This window comes from Nannospalax galili, unplaced genomic scaffold, assembly GCF_000622305.1.
Source record: "Nannospalax galili isolate Female #2095 unplaced genomic scaffold, S.galili_v1.0 scaffold325, whole genome shotgun sequence".
Taxonomy (NCBI): Eukaryota; Metazoa; Chordata; class Mammalia; order Rodentia; family Spalacidae; genus Nannospalax; species Nannospalax galili.
Window position 1 is genome coordinate 1,268,448 of NW_008355159.1, and position 13,255 is coordinate 1,281,702.

At 41.4% G+C, this 13,255-nt stretch overlaps 1 protein-coding gene across 9 annotated transcripts in view; it reads right to left on the reverse strand.

Annotated features, from left to right (window-relative positions):
• Window positions 1-13,255, reverse strand: part of Reps2 (RALBP1 associated Eps domain containing 2) — a 258,844-nt gene that overhangs the window by 26,429 nt on the left and 219,160 nt on the right. For all 9 annotated transcript variants that reach the window (XM_029555606.1, XM_029555605.1, XM_008852210.3 and 6 more), the window contains 2 exons: window positions 6,719-6,802; window positions 4,327-4,466 (listed from right to left, as the gene is read on the reverse strand). In XM_029555606.1, coding sequence (XP_029411466.1) covers window positions 4,327-4,466; window positions 6,719-6,802 — 224 coding nt within the window. The remainder of the gene's footprint in view (window positions 1-4,326; window positions 4,467-6,718; window positions 6,803-13,255) is intronic.

A 13,255-nucleotide genomic window follows, 5' to 3' on the forward strand; every position in this document is an offset into this window, starting at 1 on the left:
GGGAGGGAGGGAGGGAGGGAGGGAGCTTCTTAACCTCCTTGGGCCTTGATTTCATTGAAGGGAATTCTGGGTACAGTTTCTAAGAACCAAACTTGTATTGCCTTTTCTGTAGCAGGAAATGGGAGATTTTCATCAGGGATTCTCGTCATCTATTCCACAGACACCCCAATATGCAAAGCATGAAGAGGGAAAGGGAAAAGAATTACAACCACATTGTGATCATCTTGCAGAAAAGCATGTCCTGCCACAGTGGCTGCTAGAACAAGCTCTGAGCAGAGGCTATAGAGGCTGATATAGAACCACAGCATTGTCATGTGACACCTTCTATCTCCAAAATGTGAGAATAATTCTTATTTTTCAAGGTTTGTCCTTAATAGACAAGAAAGATGTAGGGAAAGAAATAAGGCAAATCGTGTCTACGCAAAACCCACATTTGTCCTTATTACTCATGACACATTCTGAAATGTTTATTACTCATAACTCAGACTCAGTAGTTTACTTAGAAACAAACTTTTATTAGCTTCTTTGTGCTAAATGGAACGAACAATGGTAATACCTAAAGCTGAATTTGTTTCTGACAATGGCTCAGTTTTTGTCAATTTACAAAAAAGCACGCTGACGACTATTTTATAGCTATATTTTATTTTTAGCTTTTCTCAGTGTTCTGCTAGAGAATTAAGGCTTATAGAAAAGAACTGTGACTCTCAATTTTTCCAAAAGATCTTACAGAGCATCTACTACTGTAAATGCATGAGAGAGAGGTTAACTTACTACCTACAACTGATGTCTTAGGACATTAGACCATTTTCTCTCCCAAACCTCTGGCTGAAAAAGAACCGAGGAACAACCATTTTGTATATACTGTTTCTTGCCCCTGGGTTTGAAAAATTGTAAATAAGTTCCTTCACATCACTACAAACTAAACTAGTCCAGGAACTAAAATTAGAACTTATATGAAATTCTCTCATATCAAAGCTTAATTTCTGACTGCTTATACTATGATTTGTAGGAGCAGGCACCATTCTCTCAGCTGGGTATGACATGGCCACCTCACTGGCTACAGAATATCATGCTGAGGGACACGCACTGCCATCGTGAGCGTCAGCTGCCAACTGGAGATAAACCTAGAGTCACCTGGGAAGAAGGAACCTCAGCTGAAGAATTTCTTCCATCAGACTGTCCTGTGGCCATGTCTGTGGGGCATTTTCTTAATAGCTAATTGAGACAGGAGGCTATATAATAAAGGCAGCTGAGCAAGTCAGGGGAACAAGCCAGTAAGCAGCATTCCTCCATTGGTTTCTTCTTTAAGCTCCTGCTTTGAGCTGCTTCCCTGGCTTCCCTGATGGGCTATAACCTGAAAGCCAAATAAACCTTTTCCTCCCCAAGTTGCTTTTTTTTTTTTTTTTTTTTTTTGAGACAGGGTCTCCCTGTTCCTGGCCTAGAACTCACCATGTAGACCAGGCTGACCTTGAATTCACAGACCTTCCTGCCTCTTCCCCTCTGGTGTTGGGATTAAAGGCATGCACCACCAAGCCCAGATGCCAAGTTGCTTTTAATCATGTTTATCACCACAAGAGAAAGCGAAGGAGAACACTCGTGGAACAGACAAAAAGGAGAAACTATTTCAAGCAACAGTGCCAGGGCAACCAGACAGTCCCATGCCAAAGAATGAAGTTGAATCCCATCTTCACACCAAACACAAAATGAACTCGAAATAGATCATAGGCCTCAATGTCAGATGTAAAATTATAAAATTTTTATAATTGAAGAATCTTTGTGACCTTAGAGCAGACACACTTCTTACATAGGACACTAAAAATATAAGTTGAAGTGGCAAAAGAAAAAAATACTGGAAAACTGAGTTTCAATACAATTAAAAACTTCATGCTGCACACTATACACCAAGAAAATAAAAAGATAACCAAAGGAATGAGAGAAAATATTTGCAAATCATGTATCTGGCAACGCAGCTGTATGCAGACCATATGAAGAACTCATAATTCAAAAAAAAGATAACAGAATTAAAAGTAGGCAAAGGATATGACTAGACATTTATCCAAAAATACATACAAATAACCAATAAACACAAGAAAAGGTGCTCAAAACGATTAGTCATTAAAGAAATGCAAATCAAAATAATAATGAGGTACCACTTCATAGTCACTAAGATGGCTACAATTGTGTTTTTTTAAAAAAAACAACTAGGTAAGTATTGATAAGCAAATGGAGAAACCAAAACCCTCATACATTGTTGGGGATACAAAATGATACAGTCACTGTGAAAAACAATTGGAAAGTTCCTCAAAATGTTAAATATAGTTACCATGTAACTCGGCAATTCCACTCCTAAATGTATGCCCAACAGAAATGAAAACACAGATCTATGCAGAAACATGTATACAAATAACACTAAAGCAGTGTTCTTAAAAGGCAAAACATTCAAACAACCCAAAAGTCCAAGTGGACTATTATTGCACATAAAAATTAAGTTCTAGCTGGGAGTGGTGGCGCACGCCTTTGATCCCAGCACTAGGGAGGCAGAGGCAGGAGGATCTCTGTGAGTTCGAGGCCAGCCTGGTCTACATAGTGAGTTCCGGGACAGCTGCGGCTACAGGGAGACCCTGTCTCAAAAGGACAAAAAAAAATAAGTTCTAATTTATGCTACAACGTGGATGACCCTTACAAACACTACAATAAGTCAAAGTAGCCAAGCACAAAAGACCACATGTTGTGCAATTGTATTTATGTAAAACGGCAACAAGCACAGAAGAGACAGAGAATGGATTAGTGGCTGCCAGGATCTGGGAAGAGGAAGTGGGGTACAACTGCTGCTGGACATGGAGATTCTTCTGGAAATAACAAAATGTTCTAAAATTATATTGTAGTAATGGTTACACGACTTTGTGAATATACTAAAAGCTACGGTATGCTATGTGAATTATACTTCAATACAGCTGATTTTTACAAAAGATTGATTTTTATTATGTTTAATTATGTGTATAAGAGTCTGTATGAGGGTAGATGCATGTGAGTGCAGGGGGCAGCAGGGGCCAGAGGCATCAGATCCTCCTAGAGCTGGAGTTCCAAGTAGTTGTAAGTTTGGATGCTGGGAACCAAACTCAGAAGAACAATATGCACTATTAACTGCTGAACCATCTCTCAAGCCCCAGCTGATTTTTTTAAAAAAGAAATCAAGAGCTTTCTGTGTGAACTTCACCAGTTGCTCCACAATCTACTTTGGAGAACAATGTAACCACTGCTGACTGAATAGAATTAACATGAAGCTGAAATTAAAGAAAAAAATGTAGCCATCTTTATGCCTGACAGAAATACATCTTCCAAGTTTGGAAAATGAAGACGATGGACGAAATAGACTTTCTTATTGACTGATACTCCAGGGAACTATCCATTTGGGTGAAAAAAATCTTCCAAAGGAGGATGCAAGCATTCCAAATGGGACTTCAAAGGCAAACTGCTGACACCACCCACAGAACCTGTTGTTTTTCTTTCCACAGTGGTCTAAGCAGGAGAAAAATCTATAGTAGCCCCTGAGACCTGAAGGTCTATACAGAAGTATCACAGGGAATCTAGAACATTTACATTAGTGACCAGTCAGGCTGACTTGAAGTCAAGTGACAGCAGTAGGATTTTGTCCTCAACATCTCATGTCACTAAAGAAAGACTGAGGTAAGTAAGGGTTCTTCTCATAGTCACAGCATTCAAGAGAAGGATGGCTTGTCCACAGCACTGTTGTCTTAGCCCTTGGTTATGTCCACAAGTGTCTCCACATTCTCTCCAATATCTTCTCTAGATGGGGTGGCAGATGTGATGGAGGTTCTGCATGTGCCACTCAAAGCTACCGTGACCAATGACGGGAACTCTTCCTGAGAACTTTTTTTAAAATCACATACCACTTCTATTAAAAGTTGGGTCTAAGATCACAGAGCTAGCCATTTTCCCTGAAGGAACCTGAAATCAGGCAGGTCATGAGGGAAAAAATGCCCTCACAGTACTAAATTCTTCCTAGGAAAATATGAACCTGTACAAGAAAAAGGGGTAGGAAGGAAAGAAAAGACAGAGGAATAGGAGGAAACCAAACCAAACCAAACACCAGCCTAGGACTTGCCTTCTCCTTTGGGTCTCCACTGAGACTGGAAACCTATAATCTCGCCACCATCACCACCATTATCATGATGTTAGAGATAACTATGACAACCATAAAACCATTCCATGGGCAGGAATGTAAAAGTCACCACATTTACAAATACATCTGGACACAGATGGAAGACCTTCCTCACCTTGTTCTCACTCATTTGCTCAACTTACTTGTGGACCGTTGGGTGAGGTTTCACCGTCGCTGCAGAAGCTGTCCCACCAGTAGAAGGCTCCTGGTTTTCTGTAGACTGATTTTCAGGTCTGAATTTCCTACGAATAGGCTTTGATGGAGGCTGAGCATGTGGTGCATCCTGTGGATTAAAAATAAATCCAGAAGACCTGCTCAAACTCAATGCAAACAAATGCCAGGATGGAGTGGGGAGGTGAACATGAATCCACTTCTAGCTGAGGAGCAACTGGGAATTGATAGCTGTGGGAGAAGGAGAGTCAGTTTTGTCTACAGGTGTGATATTGAGTAAGTCAACCATGCTCTAGGGCTGGTTCCACACTCAAAGAGTATTTGGGTAACACAAATTTGACTCAATGTGGGGGGAGAACATGATGTTGGGTGGGTAGAGAGGTGGAGGTGGAACTGGGAAGAGTTGGGGAGGCAGGGTATGAGATCAAAATACATTGTATAAAATTCTCAAAGAATTACTAAAAAAGTTTAAAAATAAAATAAACTCAAAATACTCAGAAAATTTAAAAATTAAATGTTCCTTCTATCCCTCATACCACTGTCCAGAGTCCTCTAGCTCTGTCCCCAAGACCAGAAGACAGCTCTATTCATAGCCCATACCTGACTCAGCAATAGCTGGAGGGGTGCAGGTATCAGGTCTAGCAGACAGCCTGCCTGCCTTTCTATTACAAATATTCTGGCAATGTACTGCCCTTTTTGTCATCAAGGACATGGAAATAAGATTCTAATGGCTTTTCTTTTTGCATCTTTTTAATGTGGTAAGCAATCTATTTTTTGTCTTTTAAATTCACATAGACCTTGAGTATCCACAGGGTCTTTTCTAATTGAAAACAAAATTGACTTTTGCCTCACTCTAGGGTTTTCTGGAGTATAAGTTTCTAAGTTTGTAATGGTCACAGTCCTATGTTCATCATTCTCCTACTCCTGATTTGTACATGAAGTCAACCCAAAAAGCCAGTATGTTCAGGTAGGAGACCGTTGCTTGCTTCCTTCAGGACTCTGTCTCATCTTCCTATCTCAAGGTCTACTCTCTTTGCTGAGAGAATGGCCTAGGAGAGGATACAGAACAAGAAGAGGGTGGAAGAGAAGAAAAATGCAGAGCACGATAGTGAATGGTGTTAACTATGCAAAAGGCACGGGGCTCAATGCCATGGCCAGGCAACAATAAAGATGCCAGCATGCAAGAAGAAATCACGGCACTCATCAGGAGGATAGGGAGAGGAGGATCAACAGAAACAAAGCACATCTGAAAATATTAGTGAAACTCACTATAATCTTTAAAAGTAATTTTAAAAAGGGAAAAAGACAAGAGAAAAATAAATCACAGTATGAAGAAGGGGAGACTGAACAATCCACAGTGTACTCAGACTATTACCAGGTTGCTGCTTAAGCTAGATGTTCACAGGTTCTTGGTGTCTTTCAATTCTAAGAACTGAAAAAGTGCACACGAATGGAAAAGCAGCAAGAAGTTTTATTAAAGAGACAATATGGGAAACACTGCAAGAGCATAGCAGACTACTTTAGTCTAAGAGCAACAGGTTACTACTTGGGGATTTCTTTTATGCAGTCCAGGAAGAGGAAAAGTTGGTTGCTAAGGGGTATAGTGTGGGTGGTTCTCTGTTTTCATTGACAGGTTTAAGTTATATAAGCCTTTTGTTCACTGTGCATGTCCTTTCCCATGATGTACCTAATTTTAATCATATTCATGCCCAATTATGCATAGGCATAATTGGTAAATAGGGGCGTTTCCTTAAAAGTTTACTCAAAAGACAGTTTTCCCTATTGCACATGAATGCAAAACTGGTTCAGGCCAGACTGGCCCCATCCCCACCACCTGTCATCCTGGATATGTTCTTAAACATGTTTGAATGGAAACTAACTACAAAAGAAGAAATACTGCTAAACGGTTAAGGAAGGAGCAATTTATTTCATTGTTTGAAATGGGGTGCACGTGCAACTTGATGTGGGTAAGGATGTTAGGTTGCTAGGAGAAGGGTGTGTACATAGCCCAAAGCAAGTGGAGTCCCAGACTGCTAAGCTATTCCTATGCCTGCCTGCTCCATGAGCACACATGGAGTTTTACTAAGTAATCAGGCCCTCCCAAGAACAATTTGTTTTTCTTGCCAAAAGCAAGGTGGTGGTTATGTTTGGGTGGAAGGCTGAGGAATGGAGTACAAACTACCAGGGATATTCAAGGCTGAGCCAGGAATCTTCAGGATTCTGATCTTCAAAACACATTCACATTGTAGGAACTGTGGACCATTCACATGCATCTCAGTGGAAACTTTAAAATGGTGGACCCGTAAGAAGCCCAGGAATGGGGTTCATAATGCCACTATAGCAACATCCTCTTGCTGGCCTTACCTTCTTTGCTGGACTACTTTCTGCAGCCTGGGAAGGGGCTCTGTTCAGCTGAGGATGTAAATCACCTTCAGACACTGGTTCAGACTGTAACAAGAGATCAGAAAGAAGGTGTAAACACAAAAACAAACCATGTAAACAAATGACAAGGAACACTTAGGAAAATAATCAAGAAAAACTGATCTAGACCAAGTTGCAGGGAAGCATGGTTAAGTCTGCAAATCCCTGGCAAAAAGCTTCCACAAACCTTACTCTTCTCTTCCACATCTCCTTCCAGTTCAAACTTAAGAAAAGGAATTGTGAGCATTTCTTATATATTTAGATATACATATTTCTTTTAAAAATAATACTTTACAAAATTAAACTATAAAACTAACAGGGACTATCAGAGGAGAAAGGGTTAGGAAGGGGCTTAAGACTTTAACCGGAACACACTAAGATAAACAGTCAATACCATAAAATCACTCTAATTTTTAATGTTAAGTTCCTAATAAAGAAACATTCTGGGGACAGAAAAGATGGTCCAGTGTTCAGTTCCCAGCATCCATGTCAGGTGGCTCACAACCACCTGTAACTCTAGCTCTCTTCTGGCCTCTGCGTGCGCACATGGCCACACGTGCACGCACGCACGCACGCACGCACGCACGCACACACACACACACACACACACACGAGTGCACGCACACACATAAACACAGAGACACACACATAAACTAATCTTTAAAAAAGAAATACTTCAGTAATATAGTCATATAGCTTTAAAGGGGAAGTGTATCAGAAAGGCTGAGCACTATGCTATGAGTGCTATTGAATCTATGAACGAGTGCACAAAGACTGGTGAGGAATACTATTGAGTACATCGACACGTGGATAACAACCAAGCCTAATATATGGTGACTGGGCATATCACATATGGCTTCCCATATCTCTAAGTCTTGTTACCTTCAGCTGTTATTAGCCAGGGATGTAAAATATTAACACGCTGAGAGAAAAAAAAATCCTGCAACTTCCACATTTTACTGGCACCAGTCCTTCTTTCAGCTGCAGACCAATCCATACAAAAACACACACTGCAGTACCACCAACTGCCACTGTGGCCCTAGCATGGCCATCTCTAGCCTCTTGCAGAGCGTGCCTTCTTTCCTGTGACTCTACTGAAAGGCTGGTTCCCTGGGTACTAGCATTAGCAGATTCTGGAGGCCTCTGACATTGTCCTCAAGCACCTTCTTTCTAACCTAGCACCCTTGACAACCTTTTTCAAACTTCCATCTTGCATCTGAGAACTGCAACCTCCTACCTGCCATCACTTTTTCTCCCTTTTCTGTTTTGACTTCTCTTACCCATAAAATATAGACTTCCTCAAGGGTCTCAGTCTTCATTTCTGTCCCAGTTTTCTTCCCCTGTCCATTCTTTCCCAGGATAATCTTATCTGCTCCTGCATTTATCTTTTTTCATTTGTTTATTTATTTATGTGTGTATCTGTGTGTTCATGCACAAACACATGCATCACAATGCTGTGTGGGACTCTGTTCTCTCCTTACATTATGTGGATCCTATGGATCCAACTCAGGTTGTCAGGCTTGGCAGCAACTACCTTTAACCACTGAGTCATCTTGCCTGATCAATTTTTTAGGGTGCTTGGGGTTGAACTTAAGGGTCCACCCATGCCAAGCAAGCAGTCTTACCACAGTTATAGCTCCAGCCTTTGGTCCTGTACTTTAGCCCAAACAATTGTCTGCATCTAAGTTCATTATCTAAGCATTTGCCATGCCTAGTTCCATGCTCCATGTGTTTCTTAGGGCTTCTCCCTTCCGTTAAGGATAATTGTATTAAGGTTGTTGCAGTTACTATGATTAGACTGTGTGACAAACTGAACACTCTGTGTCATACATTGCTCAAATTGCTTTGCATGGATTATTGTATTTTATCATTATAGCCCTATGAAATAATTATTGTCCTCATCTTACCAGTGAAGAAATTGAAGTTAAAGTTAAGGAGCTCAGCCAAGATCATACAAATAGCAACATCTGAACCTAGGTCTCAAGTTCCAAAGATCAGCTTGTTCCCGTGGTACTGTTCCCTCAGGCACTCCTAGGCCTCCATGTTGTTATTACTGATAAGCTACTGCTGGTGGGTATTCAAGGATAAGCAAGGCACAGCCTCGGCTTACAAGCATCTGGGAGTCGAGTGGGAGAGGTGGATAAATGACCAGAGCCTTGTTTCAGTGCAGGATTGTGGGGGAAAAGTGTGCGGATAATAGCAGCATCCTATTCTTGTAGGACACTTAAGAACTAGTAGGTGAGACCTGAGTGACATGTAGGATACAGCCAGCTACAGGGACAAAGTGTGGGAATGGGGAGAGAGGCCAGTCCACAAGTAAACTCACAAGGGCCTATTTCACAACTGGAATTTCAGCCTGGAATACCACAAGAAGACTGAGGTCAGTTTCTAAGACAGGAAATGCAGGGGAGCAGGAATGAGGGGAGCTTGTTTTCTGGCCTGCTGAGTTCAAGCTAAGTTCTCCAGGAGCCATGCACTGTCAGGAGTCTGGAGAATGCAGCACTCACCTTGCTGTCCCTGTCCCACAGTTCTGACAACTGGAGTCATACTCCAAGATCCACGAGTCAAATATCAGCTTTACTTAGCAGCTGAATGATGGCCCACCACCCATTCAAATGAAGGACTTTCAGTGAAGAAAACATCTTACATCTGTGGTCCCTTCTTGCCTTCCACCTGCAGTTTTGGAAGGCATATGTTCTGGCCTCAAGTCTATGTGTGCAGTCCCCTGCAGGAACCACAGGTGTGCAGGGATGTACCAGAGTAGGCAGGCAGGGAAAGGACAGACACAAATACTCTGCTCTTTGGTTTGCCAGTTCTCTTCTGTTATGAAGCAGGGGAGTGTGTCGTCCACCGCCTCCCTGTAGAGATGAGTGGAGTCTCTTCAAGGAAATACTGAGGGAGATGACAAACTGACTTTTTCAATGTAAATGGGGATTCTGAGCACAGCAAAAGTAGTTGAGTGTCTTTGCTATTGCCAGGGAAAAACAAGCAGCAATCACGTGGGCTTTGGAAAGTTGAGGAAGCAGTGTTAAGATGTGCCTAAGTAGGTTTTTTCCCCACTTAAAAATGCACCTTCCTAAAATTGTACGCCACGGTCTGGGTTGTCTTGCTGTATGACTGAGGACAAAAAAACTGCACAAGGTTAGGTCAGAGATAATCACACTATCAGTCTCCTTCAGAAGACCCTCAGGACCTCCCCACCATTTCTATTCCCTCATAACTGGATCTACACGGATTCTTGAACTGAGTATACAGAGGAATGAATCTCAAAAGCGATGAATCACAGGAATCAGGGAGGTTCCAAAAGGTACAGCCTTGTCAAAACCAGAAATTATCCAAGGAAAAGGGAGAGGGAAAGAAAACTAGTTTTCTGGTAAGAAAAACTGAAGATGAGATTTAGACATGTAGGAGTCCTTCATCATGAAAAGTGGTCTCACTTTTCTTTATGAAAACAGCATGAGCGCCTCTGCTTCCCTGGGCCTGCAGGACCCACAGGACTCTCTCCGACCAGCAGGCCTCTCTCCAGGGTAAGTCCATCCATGCCCTCCCTGCCTTGATTCCCCCAGCCTCATTCACCCTCCCATCTCCCCCGCTGGGCTATCCTCCTACCCTGGGTACTATCCCATTCCTTCTCTTGGCGCCCCAGACACCTGGGGAACCACCACTGCTTCTTCCTGATCCTCTGTATCCAGACCAACTCAGTTCTTTCTCTGGTCCCCAGGGGAGCTCTGGGCCTGGCCCTGCCCTCACTTCCTTCTGCTTCCCTGTGTCTGCACAACCAGCCAGCCTCTTGCCAGCCTCTTTTCTGGACACCGGGGCTGACCTTTGCTCTTCCTGATCCTTTGTATCCAGACCAACCCAGATCTTCAGTGCAGTCCCCAGGGGCTCTTGGGCCACTTCCCATCCCCATCTTCCTTTGCATCTCTGGGTGGCACGGCCACCAACTGACCTAGACCAGCATCTTTCCTGGGCCCGGCTCCCAGGCCAGTCCAACCCCCAAATTCCTGAGGCCAAAATCTTTCCTGGAGGGATCCAGACCTTAGGAGAAAGCCTGAGAGCATCTGATCCTCATCTGACTTGGGCCTATGTGGGAACTCCTGAAGACAAAAGCAATCTGGCCACTCCAACACAAAATCAAAAGAGAGAACCAGAAGCTTAGATGAACCAGCTATTCATGCCCAAAAAGTAAACCACAAAGACACATAAAGTTCACAAAAAGAAGCAAGCCTAAATTTGAAGGCTCAAGTCTCACACAAAAATCAGAAACTACAAAAGAAATTCACAGCTCAAAATCACAGAGAAAAAATAATAACATGAGAAACCAAAATAACATATCCCCACCAAATACCAATAGTCCTCTAGAGGAGTACAATGAGAACCCCCCTAGAGATAATGCAGGACATGGAACTCAAAAGAACAATTATAAACATGATAAAAACATTCAGTAAATTGAAAGAACACACAAAGAAATCAAAGAACTGAAGGAAGATAGAGATAAACTTCTGAATGAATTCAGAAAAGAGTTAGAAATATTGAAGAATACTCAGGCTGAAATGAAGGAAGTGAAACACTCCGTAAGCCAATTAGAAATGACAGGAAAAAGCCTCACCACTAGAATGAATGAAATGGAAAACAGAGTATCAAGACTGGAAGATAAAGTGGACAAACTAGACCACTCAAGCAAAGATTATGAAAAATTTAAGAAATCACAAGGATGGAATATGCAGGAATTGTGTGACACCATAAAAAGATGAAACTTGCAAATCATAGGCATACAGGAAGGAGAAAAATCCTAAGATAATGACATGGACCAGATCTTCAACAGAATCGTGGAAGAAAATTTCCCAAAATTAAAGAAAGACATATACATACAAATACAAGAAGCATATAGAACACCAGACAGAACCAGAAAAGAAACTCTCCACTGCACATTATAATAAAAACAGTAAATGGACAAAACAGACAATACTGAAAGGATTATAGGATTATAGCTGACATTTCAGTACAAACGATGACAGCCAGAAGAGACTGCACCAAAGTATTCCCAGTTTTAAATGACCACAGATGCCAACTGAGATTATTATACCCAGCCAAAATGTCTAGTATAGTCAAAGGGGAAAGAAAAATCTTCCATGACATAAATAGGCTGAAGGAATTCATGTCCACAAAACCAGCCCTTCATAGAGTTCTGAAAGCAATACAAAGAGCTGAAGAAAGGAACGGCTATACCTAAGGGGTTGCGGAAAGAAATTCAATGAAGGTATAACTGGAAAAGTACAGCTCTATATCAAGTATGTGAACAGAAATAAAAATGACAGGATTCAATGCACATTTTTCATTAATAACTTTAAATATCAATGGACTGAACTCCCCAGTCAAAAGACACACACTAGGTGAATGGATTAAGAAACAAAACCCACCTGGGTGTGGTGTTGCACGCCTGTAGTCCCAGCACTTGGGAGGCAGAGGCAGGCAGATCTCTGTGAGTTCAAGGCAAGCCTGGTCTACTATCTTAAAGTGAAAGGATGGAAAAAAATATACCAAGCAAATGGTACTAAAAAAAAAAGCAGGTGTTGCAATTCTAATATCTGACAAAATAGACTTTAAACTAATATTAATCAGAAGAGATAAAGAGGGTCACTTTATTCTGATCAAAGGACCAAACAATCAAGAAGTTATTATGATCATGAACATATATTCACCAAACTCTGGTGCACCCAACTTCATCAAAACAGTACTACAGGACTTTAAGACCCAGATTAATACCAACTCACTAATAGTAGGGGACTTCAATACCCCATTGTCACCATTAGGTAGGTCAACAGGACAGAGAATTAACAGACAGACATCTATATTAAACAATATCATATATCAAATGGTGCACCCAACTTCATAAAAACAGTACTACAGGACTTTAAGACCCAGATTAATACCAACTCACTAATAGTAGGGGACTTCAATACCCCATTGTCACCATTAGGTAGGTCAACAGGACAGAGAATTAACAGACAGACATCTATATTAAACAATATCATATATCAAATGGTGCACCCAACTTCATAAAAACAGTACTACAGGACTTTAAGACCCAGATTAATACCAACTCACTAATAGTAGGGGACTTCAATACCCCATTGTCACCATTAGGTAGGTCAACAGGACAGAGAATTAACAGAGCAAACAAAACCGAAACCCAGCAGACAAGAAGAAACAATAAAAATCAGGGAAGAGATTAATGAAATTGGAACAACGAAAACAATACAAAGAATCAACAACTCCAAGAGCTGGTTCTGTGAAAATATAAACAAGATTGACAGACCGCTAGCCCAGTTAACCAAAAGAAAGAAAGAGCACCTCCAAATCAACAAAATCAGAGATGAAAGGGGAAACATCACAACAGACACCAGAAAGATACAGAACCTTATAAGGGAATACTTTAAAAACCTATATGCTACTAAATTTGAAAACCTAAAAGAAATG